The sequence below is a fragment of the Ptychodera flava genome, unplaced genomic scaffold (assembly GCF_041260155.1).
Source record: "Ptychodera flava strain L36383 unplaced genomic scaffold, AS_Pfla_20210202 Scaffold_113__1_contigs__length_234537_pilon, whole genome shotgun sequence".
In the NCBI taxonomy this organism is placed as follows: domain Eukaryota; kingdom Metazoa; phylum Hemichordata; class Enteropneusta; family Ptychoderidae; genus Ptychodera; species Ptychodera flava.
In genome coordinates, this window is record NW_027248295.1 from 41,475 (window position 1) to 68,541 (window position 27,067).

A 27,067-nucleotide genomic window follows, 5' to 3' on the forward strand; every position below is an offset into this window, starting at 1 on the left:
TTTGAAAACATCAAAACCACTTATCTTTCATAATTTCAGAAGTTCCAAATGGTTTGTCATTGAACACTGCAAAACCAACAGTGTTAGTAATTTACAACGTGATGAACCTCATGAGGTAATTCCAAAATTTTAACTGAAGCAGAAGAAGCCGCCATTGACAGCCATTTCATGTCACACATTAGAAAGAATAAAATAGTCACAAAGGCCGAAGCTGAAAAATGCTTAGCAAATAAAAAAATGTTTGAGCAACTTGAAATTGCTGAAATGGCACATGTTAAAAGCAGGGCAATAGCATATGAGAGGAGAGCAAAGAAACAGTTGTAGGAGATGTATAATGATAGCTGTTTTGCATTCAGATTGTTAGATTACCTTGACTCTGAGTTTCTGTGTGTACAATGTTTTCAGAATTAATGTAATTGTGAAGTTACCCCCTGACGTTCAACACATGGTAAATTCCTACTTGGTCTGTTGCGTTTGGTGTGTTCGAAGACAAACTGGATATTTTTGAGATATAAAAAGTGAAGTTATGGTACCACATTTTTTTTCAAAATTAGACCTTTTTGAGTTTCCTCATGAGGATTCTTTTTGGCCATATCAAGAACCCAACAAAATTTGGAATTTGACATGCGATGACTCTCATAAGGTAACTCCAAAAGTGGTAACTTTGAAAAAAAGGATATGAAATACCATATTCTTCACTTCTTTTCTTTCAAAAATATGCAAACAGGTTTCTTTGAACACATCAAGACAAATAGTGTTAGGAATTTACCATGTGATGAATATCTTACAGCAACTCCAAAATTTTAATTTTGAAAAAAATGTCAACATGAATCACTATTAGTCTTCAACTTGTTATCTTCCAAATATTCCCAACACTTTCTCTTTGAACACAGCAAAACCAACAAAGTTAGAAATTTTATATGTGATGAACCTAATGAGGTAATGACAAAACTGTAACTTTGAAAAAAAAAGTATGTGAAGTGCCATACTCTTCACTTGTTATCTTTCAATAATGTCCAAACAGGTTGTCTTTAAACACAGCAAAACCAATAGAGTTGAGATTTACCATGTGGTGAACCTCTTGAGGTAACTCAATAATTTTTATTTGGAAAAATATGTTAACTTTTCACTTGCTATCTTTTAAACATGCCCAAACAGTTTGACTTTGAACATATCAAAACCAACAGGAGATAGGAATTCATAATGTGATTATCTCATGGTGTAACTCAAAAATTATTATTTTTCGGGTAAAAATACATGAAGTACCATATTCTTCGTATACTACATTTGTTAGCTTTCAAAAATGTCCACAGTTTGTCTTTAAACACATCAAAAGAGTTCATAATTTACCATGTGATTAACCTCATGAGGTAACGCCATAATATTAATTCTTGACAAAATGTTTACAGCAGATACCATACACTTCACCTGTTATTTTTCCAAATTTCAAAATCCCACCACTTTGTCTTTGAACACAGCAAAACAACTGAGTTAGGAATTTACCATGTGATAACCTTATTAGGTAACTCAATAATTTTAACTCTGAACTAAAATGTTTACATGAAGTACCATACTTTTCACTCGTTTTTTTTTAAATGTTGTAAAAGTTTGTCGTTGAAAACATCAAAACCAACTTATCTTTCAAATTTCAGAAGTTCAAATGATTTGTCATTGAACACTGCAAAACCAACAGTGTTAGTAATTTACAACGTGTTGAACCTCATGAGGTTATTCGAAATTTTAACTTTGAAAAGAAAATGTTTACCAGCGGCACTATAGTCTTCACTTGTTATCTTCCAAAAAATTACAAACAGTTTGTCTTTGAACACATCAAAACCAATAGAGTTAGGAATTTACCATCTGATATACCTCATGAGGTAACTCCACATCCTAAGTTTGAAAACAAATATGTGAATACCATCTTCTTCATATTCTACATTTATTATCTTTCAAACTGTCTGAACAGTTCTTCTTCCACAAAGCAAAACCAACAGAGTTAGGAATTAACCATGTGATGAACAAATTAGGTAACTCCAAAATTTGAATTCTGATTAAATGTTTAAATAAGTACTGTACTCTTCAATTTTTTCGCTCAAAATTGTTCAAACGCTTTGTCTTTTAACACAGTAAAACCAACGTTTTCAGGAATTTAGCATGTGATGAACCCTCATGTGGTAACTCGCAATTGATAACATAGACAAAAAATATATGATGTACCATACTCTTCACTTTTTTTTTCAAATAGGTTGTCTTTCACATGTAAAACAGTTTTGAGAGTTACATTTAGCCTTATCGAATTCTTGTTCCTTCATTTTTATGTATTAGAGTTCATGGAGTTGATGAAGATTTTATAGCTTACTTTTGCTTTACCAATGTGAGCTTATTGTATAGGCTGAAGTTGGCATCAGTATGTATGTATGTCATGTCTGTCCACTCAAATAATTTGAGAACCGTAGTACCTATAGACTTGATATTTGGAGTGTGAATGCAAGATGTGTAAATGCCCGGATGATATTTTCGTTTTGGTGATTTCTTCAAAAATATGCAAATTAGATTTTAAAAATGCCATTTTTGGTAAAAAAGATTCTTCTCTGTTATCGCAAGTCTGACTCATTTGAAACTTGGTATTGAGGTCCCTAGGGGTTACATCAGTCAGACTTGTTCAAATATTGTGATTAAATTGCATAATTGTATTTTTGGGCAATGTTTCCCATTTTTGTTAAAAAAATCTTCTTACTGAAACCATAATTCCAATTTATTTGAAACTTGGTATGGAGGTTTCTTCGGGTGATCTTAAGTCGGAATTGATGACATTGTGATGAAATTTGCATATTTGTAGTTTTGGGGCAATTTTTCCCATTGTTGGTAAAAAAAAATCATCTCCTCTGAAACTGCACTCTAATTGGTTTTAAGCTTTGTATGTAGGTTCGTAGGGGTAACCTCTGTCATATTTGTTTGAAGTGTGATGAAATTTGCATAATTGTATGTTTGGGCAACTTTCCAATTTGTGGTTTTAAAAGTCTTCTTTGAAACCACTGGTCCAATTCATTTGAAACTTAGTATGGAGGTTCCTAGGGGTGTCATCATTTCAATTTCTATATATCACAAAGGGTCTATATTGGTCCCAAGGCCGCTTGTCCACTTAAGTATGTACACTGATAGTTGATAACACCTTCCAATGTGACGTGCCTCCCACGCCCAGTGCCAAGGATAAAAGATATTAAGCTTCTAGGCCAGATGTCATCTTTATCTTATTATAGATATTTATGAATAGTTCAAATCAAATAGTGAACGTTCATAGTACCCACACTTTGATATGTCTGCAAGAACTTTTCAGGATACAAAAGCTAGGTTGCTGGTTTATATCACTCTCAAATGTACCAATTCAAAACATGTGAGCACAGTGTCCCTGACACTATTTTTTAGTCCCCGCGGACTAAGTCCGGCTGGGACTTATAGATTGGGTCCCGTCCATGTGTGCGTCCGTCCGTCATCAACAGTTTCTCAGACACTGCTTAACCAATTTTGTTCAAACTTGGCACAAAGGCATAGCACTATGACCTACAGATGCACATTGATTTATTTTGCGATACAATCCAATATGGCCACCAGACGGCCATTTTATTAGAATTTTTTCATGTACAAAGCCATAACTCACACATGTTTCAACGGATTTTATTCAAAGTTGGTACAAGGACATTAACCAATGTCATAGATATGCACATCAATTTGTTTTGTGATACGATCCAATATGGCTGCCAGGCGGCCATTTTATTTACGATTTTCCATGTCCTGAACTAAACTAGACATGTATCAAGCAAATTTATTCAAAGTAGGTACAAGGACATTGACTTATAGTATACATATGTACTTCGATATAAATATGTACTTTGATTTGTTTCTCGATATGGTCCGATATGGCCACATGGTGGCAATTTTGTTATGGTTTTTTTCATGTCGAGAGCCATGACTTTGGCAAGTCTCAACTGATTTTATTCAAAGTTTCTACCTGGACATTGACTTATGTCATACATATACGTGTTGATTTTTTAAACAGTAAGATCAAATATCGCTGCGTGGCGGTGGTTACGATTTTCTCATGTAGTGAGCCATAACTCAGACATATTTCACCAGTATCATTCAAAGTTGGTACAAGGACATTGACATATTTCATACATGCTCGTCAATTTGTTTCACATCATGTAGCAGTATCATGTCAATTATTGAAGTTTCATAATTAGGCTGATATGTCAAGAAATACTGCATTAAAGTTCATGAAACTTTGTACAGATGTTAAGGTCACATTGCTTTAACAGTGAAAAAGACATTTATCAGTGTCATTTTAATTAGTTTGTAATTGCATATGTAATGAACTTTCCTAATTAGAGTGATATATCCACAGATACAACCTCAAATTAGATGAAACTTGATACAGATGTTGATCTCATAGTGTTGTAAATACTGCATTAAACTTTTATGAAATATGGTACCGGTGATAATCTATTAGTGTTAGAATAGTATGAAAAAATGTTTTGCAACATCCTGTCAACTAATTCCCGGTTGACTCCTTTAATGACCTTTGGATAGTGGTCTTCATTGGTTTTATGTTTTTTCATTACCATGGAACTCATTCTTGGCCATTGAGTGCCATCTGTATCAAAGTATTTTTATCACAGGACCTGTAATCAAAGTACCCATTAACAAGTGGGGACTGTGTCATCAACGATGACTTGTTCCAAAACAGAAAAATTACGGCTGTGAAAATTTCTTTCTTCGTCGGCAATTTGCAGTAAAAATATATGATTAATAGTTATTCATGTTTATACCAGTATATCCGTTATTGTTTTTCAAGTACAGCCAAAAGAAAAGTTTGTTTCTCATCCTCATTCATGTCAATATAGATCTGCCAAGTGAACCTTTTATTTCTTCATCTCAAGAGGAAAATTTAAGTGAAAAAAAGCTGTACAGATATCTCACTGTTATATTAAGCTGTCAAAATTATGCATTAGTGCACAAAAAATCAAACCACAGAACTGTTGCTGTGCAACAAAATCCCCTCAGGCATCACTGCTGTGCATATATTTCTGCATTCATTCCTATGTTGTTTTCATGCCTTTTGTACGTTCTTGTTGGTTGAAAAATAAAAAAAGTTAGAAAACTATGTTGCTGCATCATTTTTTGCTCACGTGTTCACACGTGAGCATATGGTTTAGCTATGTCTGTCTGTGTGTATACATGATATCTCAAGAACGGCTGAAAAGATTTCAACCAAACTTGGTACACATGTTCAGAACCAAAATGGCTAAAACTTAAAAGGTTTTGATGGGCGTGGTTTTCATGTTAATGAAGCTATCACAGTTTTAATTTTTCTGATACGTGGTTGTGTATGGGAAGCATGATGACTATAGTGTTATACAGCATGATTTACTGCACCAATCACCTTGAAACTTACCATGCCAGCTATTATCTGAATAGCAATATAGCTCAAGAAGCATCATGCCAATAAATTCTTATTGAGAAGTGAGACATTGGGCAGTATCATGTTAATAACAAGCTAATTTGCATATTTAATCAATTTAACAAATTAGCACTGTAAATCAGGAACTTGTACTCTAAACTCCACGAAACTTGCTGGTGCTATTGTTTGTGTACATTTCATAGTTTATAATTAACCTCAAGCTAATTTCATATTTAATGGGATTATGTAATTAGCACTCAAAATCAAAAACCTCTGAACTCCATGAAGTTTGTTAGAGATATTATTTGTGTAAATATTAAACTGTAGCTAGAGACTTTGTTACAGGTTTTTATCAACTACAAGCTAATTTGCATATTAAATGGGTTTAAGCAATTACCACTTAAAACCAAGAACCTTTACTCCGAACTCCATTTAACTTGTTTGAGATATTATTTGTGTACTTATTAAACTGTATCAATAGACTTTTCACAGTTTTAATCAAAACCCTTGCTTCTGACGCCATGAACTTCCTGTCGATATTGTTTGTGTACATAGTTAACTATATGAGAGACCTTTCACATTGCAAATCAAGAAAACGCCAGAATATTGTTTGTACCTATCTAAAACTGTATGAAGAGACTCTCCAAAGTTTCCTATCAACAAATTTGATATTTTGTATTTGTGATCAAACGTGAGCATTTTCAGTTCATATCTGGTTGAAAGATGTCAAGGATGAAACACCTTTTTTCTGCCAAAGATAACATATCAACTGATATCAAAAATAAGACCAACAAATCATTCATCATGTGTGTAGTTGGTTGCTGTCTAAGTTGAAGTTACATTTTATTCTTAATCTGGTATGTTCTTGTTAAAACACACAACAAGATCTTACTTTGTACTATAAATACCATGAGTGTATAAATGGCCCCACCTTTCCTCTTACAGATACACACACATGGTCTTACTGTGTACTATAAATACCATGAGTGTATAAATGGCCCCACCTTTCCTCTTACAGATACACACACATGGTCTTACTGTGTACTATAAATACCATGAGTGTATAAATGGCCCCACCTTTCCTCTTACAGATACACACACGTGGTCTTACTGTGTACTATAAATACCATGAGTGTATAAATGGCCCCACCTTTCCTCTTACAGATACACACACATGGTCTTACTGTGTACTATAAATACCATGAGTGTATAAATGGCCCTACTTTTCTCTTCCAATACACACATATGGTCTTACTGCGTACTATAAATACCATGAGTGTATAAATGTCCCCACTTTTCCTCTTAAATTCGTTGCATATCACATTCAATTTTGAAATTATAAACTTTTCCTTTTTGTCAACCAATATACCATCATCTCCAGCTTATGATATATATATTTCATAACATCTTAGATACAGTAGAGCATTCAATGCATATGAAGACTTTTGAGTGAGACACGGACTGTTAGCACAAAAGTTAGTGAGGCAAGGATTCTCAGAAAGTAGATTGGTGAAATTGGTGATGTACATTGACTAGTCATTGCTGCAGTGCTTTCTTTTCATCTACGTCCCTATGTTCACTCTTCTGACTATATAGAGAAAGGCGGTACTAAGAGACTCCAGGAAAATGATAAGTAAGAGAGTGGATGACCACCAATCAAGTTCCTAAATATTTTGCCAAGGAAATAGCAACAACAATGGAAGTTGATGTGGTTCTTGTCAAATTTGACATATGCAGAAAAATAAACTCTCAAAGGCCTTACTATGTACTATATTGTAAAATGGCCACACTTTTACTGCTTATGGGGTGCATAATAAATCAACACCATCGGATCCATAATTCAGGTCAGCCCAGGATGGCTTCATAAGTCTACACTGCTACAGAAATGTCATTTATGCTTATTTCTAAAAACTTTTATGATTTATGTGTAGTCTGACTGGAATACTTTAGAATTATTTTGTTTTTGTGGTTCTAACACTAAAGCAACATAGGGGTCCCATAAGTGTCATTATAACTGGCGTCTCACAAGTCATAGTACACGTGTATGTGTGTGTGTGTGTGTGCGAGTATACACGCACACACATACAAATACCCAAACACGGTTTTTTATATGACAAGGTAATATGTAGTTGTTGCGTGGCGGCGCTGTTTCACAAAGAAAGAGATTCACAATGGCTTATACAAACGGTCCTTTTGCAAGAAGAGAGAAAAGAGAGCTTCGAGTAAGTTTAAAAGCGCAGGTAAGAACATCGTGTACCTGGACAAGCTCCCAAGACCGATTTTCTCCAGTATATGACGGACCATATACCGAAAAGAATTGGTCTTGGGAACATCGCACAGCGGTTTGCTAATGGAAAATAGCTCTGCGTGGCATTGATGTGTACGTGTGTTCCCCGGCCTCCCACAACAACCCTGATGATTGCCTGAGTCAAAACCGTTGGTGGCGCCTAGCCCCTCCGATTTGCAGTGTGCGAGTTCTCAGCTAAAACAGTTTATTTTGAATCCGAAATCGTTACGGATCGTTTTCGAGCACGCTTTATTTGTCTAAGAACTGAGCAGTGCTTATAAACTTACAGGACATGGATTTAGTTTTCCTCTTTAAAGAGAAACAACAAAGAGGTGACGTCAATGCTCACTATGCTGTCATTTATAGCGACTGGATCAACAACTGCTTGGTCGGCTAGAGGAATCATAATGTTATGTCTGGTTCTAGACATCGTCCGCCCGCACGGCTCGTTAGCCAGACAGGAATCTTCCACTAACTACGCCGTGCGTGATCAGGCGGACCAATCACAGCACGCGTTACATAAACAGAGAAATCCGAGATGGCGCCGGCAAACAGAGTGTGCAACTGCGATAAGATGGACGAACAATCTTCACATCAACGTTTCCCAGTCACTTACTTGGCATTCTAAACGAAATTTGCGAAGGACTTTACGATCGTGATGGATCGAGGTACTTTTGTAAACCATGTTTCGCCAAAGTAAATTCTTTAGCTAAGCATCAAGACAGTGTTACAAATTTACACTCTCGATTTGAATGCGTACGGGCCTGGCGTACGGGAAGAATTAGAAATGATATGTAAACAACGACAGCGATCGCTGATTGGCTAGTTACAGGTCTCGCACGGTCGCATGGTGGCGCTTTAAAAAACATCATCTGTGGGCTCGATCGGCCAAGGCCTGTTTCGGGAAGCATCCAGCTGCCCGAACAGCAGACCTTGGCAAGCGAAGATGGGTTTTAGATGGTTAAGTTGCCATAACAATTTATCATATATGTCATGATAGCAATATAGCTGTTGCTGACATCAAACCTTGCAAAGTTTTGCTTTTTGCCGTTTGTCATTTGCCATGTATGGTAGTTCTTTATCCTCGGCACTTTTTTCTGTATTTAAATATTTATTATTAGTTGAAAAAATAAAGATTCGCTTACTTTTAGTTCCCTTTGTAAAGAATTGGTTCTTCATATTTCCGAGGTATACATTCTCCGGTATATGTGAAGGAACATGTTAAGAAATAGTACTACCTCTCGACTAACAAATCAATGAAACAGTATATTATACTTCAAGATTATCATATGCATTTTGTGTTTTTTTTGAAGGCTACTGCCACAATATTGACATTTCGGGCACCGACAGGTAAGTTTGTATAAAACATAGTACAAGAAGTAGATTCGCCTACAAAAAGACCACCCTTATTTTCTGTAAAGAATTGCAATCTTCAGTGCCCGTCAATGTACTTAAGATAACTTGCACGATGACCAGCTCACACTTGGAAGAAAATACAACTGAATATCTCTTATGATTCAGCAAGTGATAATGCAATTTTTCCGGCATACTATACGAAGCCAAGATATTTATTAAATCGTCCCCTCTGTAAGTGGACGGCTAACAGCCATTGCAAGGTTCCAAAATAATACTTTTTGAGATTGTTTTAAAAGAGAATTGTCTTAAAAACGTAGGAATATATTGTTTCGTTTTATGATCATAGAGAACACAATCGCTCTAATGTTTTGTTGAATTACTTTAACTTGGATATTGTCTGTATGGAAATTGAGTATATGAATGAAGCTGAAGAAGATTTCTATTCATTATGAATATAAATTTAAATATTGTAAACTTTTTAGATGCCCTGAATGTTAATGGACGTTAACTCGATAAGACCTTTCTATTCGTAGTGATTGGTAACAATTTCGCTACCATAGGATCAACGTCTGGCAAAAGTATTGATTACATTCGGGTTAGCCTAAGAGAACAATTTGATACAGCCAACAATACTTGCGAATATCACGGCTGGCATCTGGCAACGTTTCACTCGAAGGCAGACCTGGATAAAGTCTACAGCCAACTGTGTCCTAATTTTTCATACGATGGATTATATGTTGGTGGTGAATGGAAGAACTCTTCATGGTACTGGGTGATAAATGATTCTGTGATCGATTTGAATATTGATTTACCGGATGGAGACCTAGATAAAAAGTTATTTATCAGACCAAATGGTAGTTGTCCCCGATACAAAGTCGAAGGAAGGAATGGTACGTTGGAGAGACGGTTCATTTGTATGCGAGGTAAAATCAAAGACATGTTAACTCTTTCAGACTCTTTGCGTTCAAATATCAAAGGATATAATTTCTTACACCTTTTGCAGTTAATAACACTAGTTCGTCGATTCAAAAACGTTAAAAGTATTTAATTTTATGTGTTGGTGGAAATTCACGTACTCACTTACCGTAACTCGTAATATAGATTTTTCTTTATATTTAAGCAGGGTTTGTTTGTAACAGTAGTGAAAGGTTAAAATGTTCGAAGCAAGAGTGAAACAATGTTGTGTGTATATATCTTTCTGTATTTGGCACTTTCGTATTCTAGATTGTAATTTTGCTTATACTTGTAGCAACAACGAGCTAATTTTGATTGTCATTGTTGTTTTAATTGCTTAGATCGATGGTTTCACAAGTATGGGGTTTTCGTGAATTAAGGCATTACCGGTGCCTCCGAAAAGTACATTTGATGAATGGCTATGACAAGAGGAGGGAAAATTTATAAACTCGTCCCAGGACATTTAAAAAATATAGAAATATCGGGCGACGCGCTGACCATGAACGTTAATTTATGGGCAAGGGCGAGGGAAAAGCCAAAAATTAACAGACAAGGCTTGCCGAGCCCGTTTATTTGGCTTTCCTCTCGACAGCCGATAAATAAACGTTAATGGTCAGCGCGGAGTCTGTTGTTTCAATTATATTATCAACGAACCCCGGAAAACCGTCAAAATTTACGAAAATTTCACGTGAGAACGACAATTGGCCCCAGAACCTGTCAGTGAGTAGTGCACGCTACCAAAAAATTGCAAATCCGGAGAGTTGTTGGAAAAAAGCGTCAAAACTTGGCTCACAAATGCTCTATTTTTTGTGGTTGATTATGGTCTTTGTACAAATCAAAAATTTCGTTTTAGCCGTAAAGTTACTATGTTTACGATATTATTCATATGCACGGGCATGAAAACAAACCATTACTCTGAATTTGTTGGCAGTCACGAGGTTCAGCTCGACCAATTAAAACGCTATGGATAGGGCATGGTAATATAATTTAATGTAACTGTCTAACGTTTCTTCCCTGCTATTGCAGATGAACTGCAAGAGTCTGAACAATACCCATTCTGCAGAAGTCATAGTTCCTGTATTTGATATGGCGAGGGAATATGGCGACGGAGTTTAAATAAAAAAACACTTATCCTTTCCCACTTTTCTATTGTAATAGGAAAACCAATGATCAAGGCTGATTGAAGCCTTATACTATTTCATTACATATTTTTCGGTGTGGTTACGGTTTTTCACACTTTGTAAGGCTAATATAATATTTTTCTGATGGGTGTATCCACTCTAATGAGACTGATTTACATGTATGATTGTGTATTTTTCAGATCGGCCATTATGTTCTCACGTAGACAATTTTCCCTTTCCTACATCTGACATTGTTGGCATGCCGATCCAGAAATCATCAGCTAAGGATTGCTGTAATGCCTGCTATGAATCATTTAGATGTATTGCCTGGACGTATACTGTAACCGATCAAATTAGCGGCATGTGCCGGTTGAAGAAAGGTGTTCGATCAAAATATTTTGATCCTAATGTAATACCGGGCTTGGTGCAAGGTACATAAAGTATTATATGTGAAAAGATGACAAAAACTATGATCCGCAAGTATCTTGTCAGAGTACCTTTCCACTTTGTTCGCTTATTCCACACATCACGGCCACATCGTAGTTATATTCTCACTTATTCTTATTTTGATTCTTTAATTATACATTATGTCGACGACTTGATTCACTCATTGCAGGAAAAACTTAAACGTATTGATTTTATCCATATGTTGTCAAATCTACCCTCGGCGTAATCAGGGTTGCAATACCCTTTCATGTCAGACACTGTTACCAGAACATTTCTGGAGTTCGCGTCATAAGTATTGACGTTTACACTGCATCAAAACGCAATTATACAGATAAACTCACACTTATGAGTTGCCAGTGTTACAGAAGGATACAGATGAATTCACTTGGGTCCACATGAAAACATACTTGCTAATTACAAACAATGGATTATTGACTGTATCATCAGTACATGCATTATTCGGCTAAAATACAAACAATTATCCATGCTAATACAGTAAATAATAAAAGGGTTTTCATGCAGTGTTAACAGCTTTTGCTCATAATATGTACGACCGAGTTGTCGCAAACATGGTACTGGAAAATAGACAACGAAAGTCATATGTTAATGTCATGTAACATTGTCACTGTTTACAAATTTGCCAACGCTTAAAATAAAAAAGGGGGGACTGTTATTTTCAACCAAAGAGGACAGAAGTACTGTAGCATGTTAAAGGATATTTAGAACGTCAACATTCTTTCATGTAGTATGACGTTTCTACAAAGCAAAAAAATTACTGTTCTTATGATTTAGAAAAAAAATAATATTTGATATATCAGGCAGGTGCTAGCTCTTCTTTAAACAAGGCTGCACATTTTGTGTAGACATTTTCATTCCTCAAGAGGCCAAACATCAACACTTTAACATGTGTGCTTCATAGTAATAATAATAATGATATTTTGCTCTTGCTATTTGTTATTGACTTCCCTGATAAATGTTACTTTTATGATTTCATTTCCTATTTTGGTCCAATTTCTGTATTCAGATGCCAGGAGACCTGATGTTGTTTGCCCATCTAATATTGAAACAAAGGTATACCTCGATATGCCAACTACTTCTGTGACATGGAGACTTCCGAATGCGTCTGACAATTCGGGTTCTGTCCATGTATTTGGAAGCCATGAACCAGGGAGTAATTTCTCCGTCGGCGTAGCAACGATTTTCTATGAGGCTAAAGATCCTTCAGGCAATACTGCTTACTGTTGTTTTAATGTTACTGTGAAAGGTAAGATTAAAAGGACAGTTTGTGTTTGAATGTTAATCTACGATTTTTACTTTTAACTCGATTGGAACAAATTAGGGATAATTGGATCTTCATATTTTTCGAATTTCTCAAAAGTGTTAGTTACAATATTGTTGAATGTTGCAATATTACAAGTTATTCATGAAACAAGCGTGAAACTTAAAAACAAAAGCAGATGAACTTATACTTGCAAATTAAAAACCTTACCATCCAATTATCCCAAATTAGTTCCAATCGTGTTTTTTTTCTTTTGTGTATGCAATCGGATCTAGACAATTTACATCTTAAACACAGTTTGCTCAAGTTTACGACCGTTGAAACATTAAGGTCCATTGGTCATCAATTTCAATGGACTTTATCTTAGATTTCGCTTACATATTTACCTAACATTACTTACTAAAGTAAACACAGGACAACATTATTGATATACGTCCAGTATATTTACGTATATTGACGTATATGGAACACAGTATTAATTGCATACGTAACGTGTGTCTTTGTATATGGAACATTCCAATACGTTGATATGCGTAGCGTGTTTCTATGTAGATCATGAGTATATATTGTGCAGATCTTTGCACACCAAGTACACTGTAGTTTTGCATTTAACTAGTATATGTACGTATATACTAGATATATTTGACACATGTACAAAATCAGTATATGTGTATATTGTTGTATATAAAGCATTTTGCCTAGTGAAATTCACCGAAAACCGCACTCAGGTGTTTAGTTTACCTAACAACAATTTATCTCTCTTACTCACTTCAGTCATTATGTCAGTTTGTAAATTATAGTCTCTTTGCTCACACATTTGAATTTGTAATACTGTCAGATCAATGTTCTTTCGAACCAAACATTTTCGTTCAATTGCGGTTCGAATTTCGGTCTGACACGACAGTAATTTTTTTATGTAATTGGTTATTTCCGTTTCTTTGCTTAACATTATGTGCAACATGAACAAAGCTGTGGTACGACCTTTATTTGAAGATGCAAATGGAATTCAGGCGATCGCATCTTCATCAGAGGTCAGTAAAATAACATTTATTACATTTGCTAAGAGGCCTAAAAGTATACACTTGCTTCAAAGCATGTATTAATAGCAAATGTCACGAAGAAAATAGCATTTAAAGCCCTAGTCTGTACAGATGAAATACTGAAGACTGTGCTATGTATTCTCAGTACTGTCATATTATATTTGGGATAAGGATAAGTGAACTATTTTATTATTAAAATTGTCAATCATAACTATGCGAAAAGCTAACCATTAAATATGTCATGTAGTATTCTATCAAGCAAAAGAGTCAATGATGCAAAAAGAGCCTCTTGATTGTTAATATTATAACATGAATAAATTCATGAAAAATGACTATTTCTTTTTATAAAGTTCTATTATAGGATTGTCCTAAACCAATAAGTTGTCCCTTTTCTTTCTTGCTTAAAAGGCTATTAAAAGGTTTGGTAAATTATCCAAAGCGATCGATGATCTTTCTGTTGTAAATGTTTCCGCAGAGGAAATCCAGCTCATGGCTCAAGGTAAGTCTTTGTTTTCGACTCAACAACAGAAAAATTGTACCGTAAAAAAGATATTCAATCGTTTTTGCTTTATACAATACTCGTACCCGATCATGTTGTTCAATTAGCGTTCCAAGTTAATCATCTATTGTTCCCATCGAAACTTGTTAATTTCTCTTATTTTAACATTATCAGCAGACAGATATGTTACAACTAAGCGTTGCTATTGATTGTCTTCGTTCGGATATTTTTAAAGCACTCTGTTTTAGATTTACAGTTGACTAGAAAGTCTATACGCCTATTATAGAACTTATATATATTCATCATTTCAAGTACAAGTGTTTATGTAATTATTTCTTTAAAATTAACTACTTGTACATCGCAAGGCACTGTACACATTTAAATAGATAAAATACCAGAAAAGCAAGAAAAAAGAACCTTACGGTGTAAAACAGTAAAATTAAGTAAAATTAAGTAAAATAGTACTAAATTAAAAGGTGAGTCTTTATTAAATCGCGCTGTAAAAGTCGACAGTGCTAGTATTATTAATTGCAGGAGGCAATGCTTTCCACAGAGAAAGTACTAAAAAAGAGAATGCATTGTGTTCGTAAGCGTTATTGAAATTTCCATTGCTATGGAAAAGAAGTTAATAAATCACTCGGTCTGAGATCTGTGGCAGAGGTGTACATCTCGATCAGATCAGGAGATAAAGAGGTGCAGCACGATTAATTGTTTGAAAGGTCGTCAACAAGATCGTTAATTTAATTCGAACTTCAACCGGCAGCCAGTTTAGATCAATGAGAACAGGTGTTGTGTTGCTTGTAGGACAGTTACCACCAAGACAAATACTCCCTTGACAATCACCACCATACATTTCCCCGAGCTAATTACCACCAACCATTTACTACCGAGAAAATTACCACCCAAGACATTTTACACCCCGGATATTTACCCCTAACACTATTATTAACGAAAATATTGCTTTGTCGAAATGATGTCCGCGTGGTAACTGTCCTGATACCATTGTGTGATCGAATTTGCGAGTCCTCAAGACAAGGCGAAATGCAGCATTCTGAAGTGATTAAGGCGTCCAACTAAAATCTCCGAACAGCATACAAAAGAGTGTTGCAAAAAGCAAGTTTGGAACTGATAAAGGCGTTGACCATCTTTTTTGTGGTGTGTTTTTTTCCAGCGAATCGCACGAATACTATATGTATTTTATTAGTGCGATTTATATCCCTTATTCCGTGTCAATAATACAAATTGTTAATTAAAATGTCTTTTTTTCTGCTGAAATATACATTAAAACCCACACAGACATCTTGCAGTCAATGAATGGAGGCATTGAAGTACTACAGAATGCTACCACAGGAAGCGAAGAGACCTACCATGACAGTGATGTTTTGATAGAATCTGTTCTCAACGCAGCAGATAGTCTGGCACAATTTGTACTACGGAACACTGAGCCTTCCAGCGGTCCCCTATTAGTGGAAACGCTTTCCATCCGTTTGAACTTAGAGAGTGACTCTGTGGAGAAACTCTCAGACACGTCAGTAATGATGGGGGATGGAAACGGATTTACATTGCCTCCAGCAGAGGCACTATTTCCGAATTTGTCACTACAAACTACTGTTTACAGAATTGTAAGTAGAAAACAACACATCATCAGTAAGCGAATGAGTGTTTGTGTGTGTGGTGTAAGTAAGTGGCAAGATCTGGTTTTGACGTATTGATTGTTTCGGTTTGTTTCATTACGTTGTTGAATTTTTATTTTTGTTTTCTCTAATGTCAATGTTTTTGTTGTTGTTGTGCTTAACTTATCAGATAAGTCATTTCATTTCTGTGTTTCTGTAGGTTTTATTTTGTATTCTGCGTGAGTCTACAAATTGTAATGTATATATTCGCTGTGGTTTCAAAAGCTTCAGCTTTTATCTCGCTTAGCGTATCTTCAGTAGTAAGTACACTTGAGTGTGCGTTTGGAGGATACATATAATTAAACTTGCCTTTTTTTCTATTTGCGCCAAGCTTCCTGTGGTACATTACAGTGACGACTTTGCCTACATTGTTGATTGTTACATTCGTGTCAGTTCTGCCAATTTTTAGTAGTACTTCTTCCTGAAGCTCCGTTGTCAGTTGTATTAAACTTTATAATATGTCTGTTCTTTCCTTATTACTATTCAATTGCCTTTCTTGAAATTTTTTGATTATGTTTAATGGCCCCCTCTTTATTCGTATAATTTTAGGTTTTAGTTCTATTAGTTAGAATATCAGATATTGTTTATTGTATTGCTCCCGGGGTTTTCGTACGTGTTTGTAATTATGTCTGATTTCGGTTTACATTTTCAGCATGTTTTGAGTCGCTGATTCGTTGATTGCCGTGTCTCTTGTTGAATCACACTTTCCTTTTGCGATTATTGTTGTCATTAATGCCTTTTGTGAACGTTTTATATTAAGGTGTTTTGATTTTGGGATCAAACTTACTCATGGCAAAGTGTTGTTGTTTTAGGAAACAGAGCTCTGTATTCTGCGATGTATGTGAAGAACTTCAAATCTCGTAATGTTTACTTTGTAAAAGCTTTTTATATCCCATTATCATATTTCACGTCTTGCTCACCAGCAAATTTAGTAGATATCATTCGGATATTTGGAAGTTAAAGGTTACTTTTCATTCAACAGGTTATATGGCTGAAAAGAAGCTTATTTCAACGTAGAAATTATGCAAATGATGTCCTCAGTTTGTCTTTCACAGACAGAGAAGGCAATGAGCTACCAGGTAAACTTTAATATTTACCATTTATAATACCACGTGTACCAACACGGCCAACATCTTCACTTTTTTCCGCCTCAGCCGAAAAAAAAAATGTAATGCAGCGATATTGTGTGTATTTTGTTTCTTTCTATTGTTTTTCCTCGAAAGTTTAAGTATGTATCACACATCCTGCAAGTAGCTATTCAAAGAGTTCATAAAGGCTGGTACTTTCTCAGTTTTCATTTGCAAATTGATAGTGCCTAATGCCATGAGATTTCACGTTATCTCATCCTCGTGTATACCTTATGTCAATAAGAAGGACCGTGTCGCTTTCTGAAAGTGCTACTCAGAATAAGAATAAGTCTGCAACACGGGCATCATATCGCCAATACCGTAATGTTTTAATGATACTTTGAAATACAACAAGTTGAAAATTCAAATACAACTATTTTTTCCTTCTTTACACTTTCATGTTCAACGTCTAGTGAATGACACAAAAGAAGATATCAGCATCATTTTCCCATCTGACCCTCCAAGAACAGACACAAAGGTATTGATAAACGGTGTATATATTGAAGCTGATGACATCACATACTACAGGACAAAAGCTAACGTAAGTGATTTTTTGTATGTGTATGTGTGCCATTCTCACAAACACACGTTTGCTCGTCTATATTTTTACAATTTGAAAAAGGTATGAAACTCCGGATTTCGATAGACCTTTATATTCATTGTATATTTTTCTCCAATATTTGTCCCAATCAATTAACTTCAATTATGCACTAATCATGCGTCTCTATTACAGATATCGTATGTGCAACATGCCACAGTAATCCATTTGAAGAGCTCCAAGGAAATTTCTGTGAACGTCAAGGCTAACATTTTCAAAGACTGGGGAGTCATTGATTCCACTGAATACAGTTGTTACCAGTTTTCCGTTGATTCCCAGCTTCACAGAGGACAATCGAGTATATTTATCCCTGAACACGAGTTTCCGTTGACTGGAACATATAAAATAACTGTTGCCTTACAACAAAGTAAGTTTTAATTTTGTTACTTCTAATACGGAGAGGGGAAAATATCTAGAATCAATGTAGAGAGACCTACAGGAAGTGGTAGTGAAAACGACGTAGAGTATAAACACAAAGAAGTGCAAATCGTAGGGCAGACAGGAAGATTCTCATGTGAGCGTTTGGTGTTGTGTTTGTTGTTTGTTTGTTTTTTGTAAAAGGTAAGGCTGTGGGTGATATTAAAAATATGAATATGTTTCATCTACGGAGTGGCAGATGACAAATATGATAATAAATCTATAAAAGATGCAATGCTAATCTATGGCCGAAAATAAGGAAAGTAATAACTAATAATAAAAACCCGATACAGTAATCATGGTCGGAATAATAATAAATTATAACGCAGTTGACGCTTTGCCCTTACATAGTGTAAAATGGTATTAGTTTTTGTAAATATACCACTTGATAATATTACATAACAATTAACAAAATACCTAATATACGTTCAATATATTGACGTATATGGAACACAATATTAATTGCATACGTAACGTATATCTTTGTATATGGAACATCCCAATACGTTGATATGCGTTGCGTATATCTATGCAGATCATGAGTATACGTAATGCAGATCTTTGCACATCCAGTGTACACAGTAGTTTTGCATTTTGTTAGTATACGTACGTGTATACTGCACGTATTTGACACATGCAACAGAATCAGTATATGTGTATATACTGTTGTATATCAAGTATTTTGCCAAGTGTAACACACTCTGTTATTAATTTTTACATGCTTTGACAATTGTACACAATCATGATGGCGACCTGCAGAATAACACTTGAGAAAATTAAATATAGTATCTCCTCTTCTAACGATAGTGAACTATTTTTGTTGATTATTCAACAATATGCTTTGTCAATTGTTTCTACTTTGTTTTATATTATGTAGAGCATGATGTCCGTCTTTCAATGCACGTCAAGCAAATCATGTGTGGTTACCTGGATGAGATATCTGGCACCTGGAACAGTGACGGTTGCAAGGTAATTATTCAAGATCAAATGTTGAACGAACACCTTTGGATCCTTTACTAATAACACTTTCGATGATATAAAGGTAAAAAGATCACAGGTCTGTCACGTATTACTTTTTCAGTGAATGTAGAACAGGCAGCACTTTAATCGATTTAATATCTGAAACTATGGTCTATTTTTTATTTATTCGCAGGTATCACCAGCTTCTAACTTGACCTCGACAGTATGCCTTTGTGATCATCTAACAGCATTCGCGACAAGAACAAACTAGGACAATATATATTTCGGCAATTGGTGGCCATTGTAATTTACACAGCACTATCAAAGGGACGGGCAAGTCTTATACACATGATTAATAACATCAGAAATGAACACTTAAGTCAACAATCCGCCGATCAGTGTGTGATTTATCAACATTTAACGTAGTGTAGAATTTTGTTGAACCTCAAAAGGTAGAGACAAAATGAAATAATAGATTGTGTAATACCCTTTTCAGAGCTTTATTATGTAGGCCTAATGGCATCATTTGTTTATTAATTTAGCCTACGAGATTTTAGACTACTTTTCTAAATTTTCAATTTGTCAGTCAAGATGTATTGCAAATACAGTGCAGCTGTTTTAACAAGTACATAAATTTTTTAAACGATGTCATTGCAAAATGTACAAAACTAGCTTCTTAGCGAATCGAAAGCTTTAATTAATATTAATAAGCGTTGTCATGTATTAAAGTGTGATGTGTTACTGTAGCTCTTTTTGTTTTGTTTGTGTTTCTAAAATTATTACAAGGCAAAGATACATTCCTCTCGAGTTTAATCGTTTTAGCTGTTATATAATAATAATAATTATCATCATCATCATCATCATCATCATCAGCAGCAGCAGCAGCAGCAGCAGCTGTAGCAGCAGCATCGAATTGTTATTATTAGGGGTTGTTACCCAATATGTCGTTCTTGACGCAGCACAAATGACGACGCAAAGAACAGGCGACATTTAAGCAATAAAGCACACCCAGCCATGGTGTACCACGAGATTTGGAGCAGTACATGACATATATGGACGAGCGATTGCGAGTGCATATCTGAAGTGAACTGGTCAAAATCGAGAGGTATACCGTCGGTGGGTGTGATTTATAGCTATTATATCATAACAGTATATTGAAATTCTGGTGTGGAACGTCAAAAACAGGTTCTTTTCTCTAGCTGACAACTCGCGCGTATGCCAGCCGTGGTATATTACCAATACACCACGGTACTTTTTTGCGTCTCGACCAATCAGATCGCTGTATTTGCACCACCAATGTACTGGTATGATATACTTGGTTTATCATGCATATCGCGACGTTTATACCGTCATATTTTATGGCTGATATTTTACGGTAAACGTCACTAAGATGAAACGATATTGGCATGGGTATGTATGATAATTATTCTTATTGTATTGAATTTATAAATAAGTGCATTTTATATCATATACTTCAAATTTAAATAAAATGCTTCAAGATATAAAAAATTAATCAGCTCGTACAATAAGTAATTTAGATAATTCAGCTTTGAATAGCAAATATTTCTATGAAACAGGACGAATTATAATTTGCAATAGTCGGATACTTTTGCAAACACTTACTATTTAAATATAGATATTATTTTTTTTTGGCTTATTGTTATGCCATTTTATCTCTGAGTGACTTAAATGACAATTTTAATAGTTCAAAATATTTCAAATGAATTTCTCCAAGATTTATGGTCAGCTTATTCTGTTTTTTTAAAATTTTGTCAGATTTAAAAAAAAAATTCATTGAAGTTTATTTATTATTGTACAAGGTATATTGATGAGACAAAGTGTCCTCTGTTTGGAAATGCCAGTCATCAAGTGTGAAATTGTTTAATGTTTTGCTAGGAATCATTACATCTTACGGTACCAGTGTATAGTATCAAGAAGAAATTGTTAAGACAGTGACCATCAAACTGTTGCAGATATACATATTTAAGAAAATTGCACCATGTTCTTTGACTTATTGGGAGAAGATGACCAAACTGTCTGAACGATATCAAATACTTCATGGTTTCAAATAGCATAGCTTAAGGTAGAACGCACCTCGGGGATAGACACTCGGACTCTCAAACTTTTACAATTTTGTTCTGATATACCCATGTGGGGTGTCATTTTAAAGCTCTTGGTGAACGAAAACTTTTCACCGTCTTAGTTTTTCGAAATTTGAAAATTTTATGTTTTCTCCATAGAGTTAACACAGGGGTGGCGGCCATTTTGAATTTCTAATCTCGGTAAATCTTGGGTAATTTGTTTCTCTAGTACCAAAATTTGCACGGTGACCCCCTATTTTTATTCTTGATTTTGAAAGAGAATGACTGAAAGATTCCTTGAGGAAAGTTAGAGCAAAAGTTTAAGTCTTTCACTTTCGAGGTGGCATACTACCTTAAGGATCCCTTCCACTTCACTCAGCATGGTTAGCTGACCATAGTATATTATGGCCGAACACATAAATAAATTTATTTCAAGTCGTAGACTTCCGACTGTATGAATATCTGTTTGAACAAGATGCAAGTTAATAAAAGTATCTCACGTCGAGACTTTTATGACGTCCTGTCTTTTGTGAATGTTTGAAGATGTATGATATTACTGTTGATTGTATGTGTAAACGGATGAGTCGTTTTTCATCTATGAATGTGTTAATCCGGCTGATGTGGTTCCGTTTCTGTAATTTGTTGTTGTCAGTGCATGCTGACTTTGCTGCACATAGTATCTTATATTCTTTATGAAACACAGTTTTTTTTCTGTACTGAGCGTAGGATGATGGTTCCTGATTGTGCCATCTTTTCAATTTTCACTTGTTCTAGAGACTTTTCTTTCTCCTTTTTGTCTGTCTTTTCAGGTGGGTTTTTGCAGATTTTGCCTATTAAGTTAGTAATACTTCTCTTCAAGGATCTCAAAGATGAGAATCGTTGAAATCGGTGAGCACCGAAGTCGTCTTGTTCTACTTCCTTCGTTGATGTGCTAAGGACAGCAAGTTATTTGCGGACCTCAGAGCCTTCGTCATTAACTATGTAATTATGTTCTGTTTCTTCATGGTTGTCTTGCTCGTCTCGCTACCACAGGGATGCTGGTCCTGATAGCCAAATAGTTGAGTTGAGTTTCGGGGCTGGTATACTGCGTGATGTGATGTCAGCTTGATTTTCGTGTGTAGACACATGTTGCCACTGGTGTGGTGATGAGATGTTATGTATCTTTTCTACTCTGTTCGCTACGTACGCGTGGAACCGTTTCGACCTGTTGTTTATATATCTAAGGACGATTTCGCTGTCCATTTGATATATGACGTTGTCGATGTTCTTGCCCATTTCTGATGTGATCTTCTGTGCGAAATGAGTACATGTTGACAATTAGGTGTTCATCAACTAGGTTCCCAGAAGCCATACCACTGAGAAACATAAAGACAAAGACTATAGTGAGAGCTTTAGTCAATTTTTCACTTTATTCGCCTCCCTAAATGTGTCCAGTCCGATCAAGGCTCCAACTTTATGTCTGGTATTTTTCAACAAGTCATGGATAAGCTAGGTAATAAATTTTGTTTAAACGTTAACTGCTGAGTTCACCATTTTGTTCGTTTTCTCTGCACGTAACAAATAGCAAAACGTGGTGAAGGAATACCCAGACGGGTTGTTGCCACAGCTACCATTCAAAGCAACTGGCAAAACTTCCTCGGTGAGGATAGCAACAAAACAGATATTTTCAAGTTCCTTTCAGAAACAGCGTTCGGGTAATTTGATCAAGAAGATAAGCAACTTGTCATTGCTGAAGAAGAGGGTGTCCTCAGTAAGCCACCAATATCTGACACTGCCTCACTCATGCCCTGTAATCATAAAGAAGCTGATAGCCGAATGTTTTTGCATGTGTATTATGCAGTCAGCCATAGTAACCATAACGTGCTCATTCGGACTGTTGATAAACATGTTGTTGTGTTGGCTGTGTCAATGACAACAATGATTCGACCAGAAGATAAACTATGGCTGGCATTCGGAACGGGAAAGAGATTCAGATACCTCGCAGCTCACGAAATTGTTTAAGGTGTGGGTGTTGAGAAAACAGGAGCATTCCCAATGTTTCATGAATTGACAGGGTATGACACTGTCTGAAGTTTTACTTGTCATGGCAATAAAGGTGGATGGGCAGTGCGGACAGTGCTGCCTGTAGTGACAGAAGCACTGCTTCAGGTGTCTGCAGCAGCAGCTGACATACCAGAAGATATCGAACACACTATAAAGCGATTTGTTTCTCTGCTCTTCGATAGAACAAGTCAATGTACAGATATCAACAGAGCTCAAATGAAACTTTTCGCGAAAAAAAAAACAATGTGCAGCTTATTCCTACGATGAAGGCAACTCTTGAGGAGCATATCAAGAGAGCAGTCTATCAAGGAGGCCATGTCTGGGGTCAAATACTCCCGCCAGCACCTGAACTTCCTCCACCAACCAACTTGGGTTGGCTTAGAACTGATGACGGATTGCACGAGCAACACTGGACAAGGCTCCCTGGAGCAGCTAAAACATGCCCAGAGCTCGTGTCATGCCATTGCATAAAAGGTTGTGCCAAGCGATGCAGTTGTAAAAAGGCTGAACTTGCCTGTACAGCTCTATGTAACTGTGAAGGAGAATGTTCGCAAAGTTGACTTTTATTATTATTTATTATTTGTTTATTTCGGACAACATTCGTCCATATAAATTACACAAAGGAAATACAGATACTGTGATACAAAAAAAATGGTGTTGGATACACTATCCATATATAAATTCATTCACTAACCATGAAAGATCGACTTTCTCCACAGGTTACTCAAGTCAGAACTGTAAAACAGTACATCATTAACCATTCTTACAATTGTATTTTCACTGTAAGATATTCTTTTCATCAGACTATACATTTGCTTTCGTAAAAGAGCATCAAAACTATCAATCCTATTAGAAACAAACATCGAGCTTGCACTACTGCGTCTCTCATAGCAAAGAAAAATGCGAGCTGCATTCACTTTTTTCAAGACACCAGCAGTATCATTAACCCACAGATTACCACCATATAATTGGTAACAATATGCTTTGAAAAGATTACACTTTACATTCAAAGAACATAATGAAAATTTTCTCAAGAGCATATTTGCAGATACATATAATGCTCTCTTTTGACGCTCAATGTCTTCATTATCACTAAACTGGTCCCTCATCAAATACCAAAGATGCTTTTTCTTTGCTATAAATGTAATTTTCATACAATTAAGATAAACAGATGGATTGTATGCAATCTGAGTGCGTTTTGGAATGACACACATGCATTATGTTTTCTTCGTATTAAAAGTAATGTCATGCAGGTCGCCATAGTGGCTACATATGTCAACCAGTTTTTGAGTTCCCTTGACAGAAGGGCTGATCAAACAGATATCATCAGCGTACGTTAAGTAATTTATGAAAACACCACCTATGTTACATCCCACTTTTGAATTAATTAGTATTGTACTCAGATGATCAACATAGACATTGAAAAGCTTCGAAGATAAAACTCCTCCCTGCTTAACACCATTGACTTACTGTAAAGGTGTCAGATAGGCAATTGGCCCAACAAATGAAAATATTCTGAATACTCTACCAGATAAGGAAAAACCTTACGAAAAGAATTGGTACATTTCTAGAGATCAGCTTTTTAAAGAGTGTCCTGTGATTAACTCGATCGAATGCTTAAGAAGCATCCATAAACGTAATAATAACATTGATTGATTTATGACAATAAGCAAGTATATTTGGACTTGATGTGCACTGTAATATTTCTAATGCAGTGCTTGACCGAAATATTGTGTCATTCATTTATCGGATCTAAAACAATACATTTTATTCAGAAAAATGTCATTTTTGTTTAGTATTTATTCGATAAACAAGTAAAGTGTTTAAAAATGTTGTAAACACCTTGAATGTATTCATCTTGTAGTTTCTGATGCAAAATATACCTATCGAAAGTTACCTACCTGTGCTAAATTCGACATTTCATGGATGAGATTAACCGTCACAGCGGCAATTTTGAAAAAAAATTGCCGCCAAGGCCATGCTTTGGCATATATTAAGTGGCTTGATATCTGACTCTGTTCAATATATATTTAAACATATCTGAGCCAATTTTGTTTTTTTTATCACAAAATGCACAAGTGTTTTGCTATGCAGCAGTACCATTATTCCTGGTCACTGGAACTAATATGATACCACTCAACTCCCCGGAGAGCAAACAACAGCTCACATGTGCAGCAAATAAGCGCATCATCTTACCCATCACTCCTGGATGGGGAGAAGCAACGAGGAATAAAGTGCCGTGCTCAAAGACACAACACCATGGCCATGCCGTGGCTTTAACTCACCATCCTGTTATCGTGAGTCAACTGCCCTAGCCACTGGCCCATGACGCCTCCTCATATAACTGATAAAGCCCATTCCTCATTCAAGAACATTACCTTATCAGTTCCTATCTCTTTTTTCAGACACAGAGAAACCAAATATAATATGTCCATCAAATATTGAAACGGAGGTACTTTCCGGTATGCCCACTGTGGCAGTGACATGGACTCTTCCGAATGCCGTAGATAATTCTGGTACAGTCTATACCTCTGGTAGCCATGAACCAGGGAGTACTTTTCCCATCGGCGTAACAACAATTTCTTATATGGCTGAAGATCCTTCTGGTAATACGGCTTCATGTTTGTTTAATGTTATTGTAAAAGGTAAGGACAAAGAGGATAATATGTTATAAAGATCATATTGCACATGGGTTTGCTGGATATAATTTCTTAAATTATTATTTTCTTGTTTGTGCCTTGTTCATCATATGTAAAATAATGTGGACAATATAAAGATATTTTGTCTCAAATAGGACACACAAATAATAACCGATACTAAAACATGATAATCATATGTAATATATTTTGCAAACTACCAAATTCGACTAGAAATACAGTCTTTTCAAGACATATAATAAAATGTTCTCTCAAACTTTTGTTGAGACATTAAAACATAACAATACGTAGTAGAATAAGTATCTACGTTATGTTTTATTTATAATAAGCGGCGGCAGCTTTCAATTTATGTATGTCTATTAAGACACAATATAAAATATGCTGACAAGATTTTTCGCGGACATCAAAATTTAATTCAGAATAAATGCGCATAAAGCATATTTTCAACTCATTTTGGTTATATGATGAGCATCCCGAAACTCATTATTTTAAAGACGTGAAATTCATAAAAGTTGCAAATATTACCTAAATAGTATACTGATAAGTAAACATTTAAAGAAATCTTAGTACAAATTTTGGATTTTAGACAAATATTTCATATGCTGTAACACACAAAACAAAAACAGTAAGTAAATTACAATCCCTTTTGTTTAAAAGACCCTTATGCTAGTTCAATCAAGGCTGCAACCTTAGTCTCATTTATGAAGTTGAAAATTCTGTTTACGCTTTGCTTCTTACTCGTAATATACTAAATATAAACACTACTATGTAAAAGACTCATATTAATATGTTCATCAAATTTATTTCGTTCAGAACAAATCCAATAATCAAATTACAATCCCTTTTGTTTAAAAGACACTAAAGCTAGTTCAATTCAGGTTGCAATCTTAGTCTCATTTATAAAGTAGAACATTTTGTCTACGCCTTACTTCTTACTCGTGATATACTAAATATAAACGCTATTATGAAAAAGACTCATTCTAATATGTTCATTAGATATATTTCGTTCAGACTTTTTATTTTTGTCTGCTATAACCGACACAGCGCATTTCTCTTTCAAGTGCATTACC

General features: G+C 35.4%; 1 protein-coding gene across 1 annotated transcript; it reads left to right on the plus strand.

Annotated features, from left to right (window-relative positions):
- The first annotated feature begins 7,629 nt into the window (after window positions 1–7,629).
- Window positions 7,630–19,729, plus strand: LOC139126645 (uncharacterized). Its single transcript, XM_070692706.1, has 13 exons — window positions 7,630–7,698; window positions 9,059–9,095; window positions 9,635–10,024; window positions 11,377–11,607; window positions 12,648–12,887; window positions 13,872–13,933; window positions 14,351–14,441; window positions 15,738–16,063; window positions 17,097–17,193; window positions 17,655–17,782; window positions 17,975–18,206; window positions 19,134–19,225; window positions 19,410–19,729. The coding sequence occupies exons 1-13, from the start codon at window positions 7,630–7,632 to the stop codon at window positions 19,485–19,487; spliced, it is 2,073 nt and encodes a 690-aa protein (XP_070548807.1). The 3' UTR covers window positions 19,488–19,729.
- The last annotated feature ends 7,338 nt before the right edge of the window (window positions 19,730–27,067 follow it).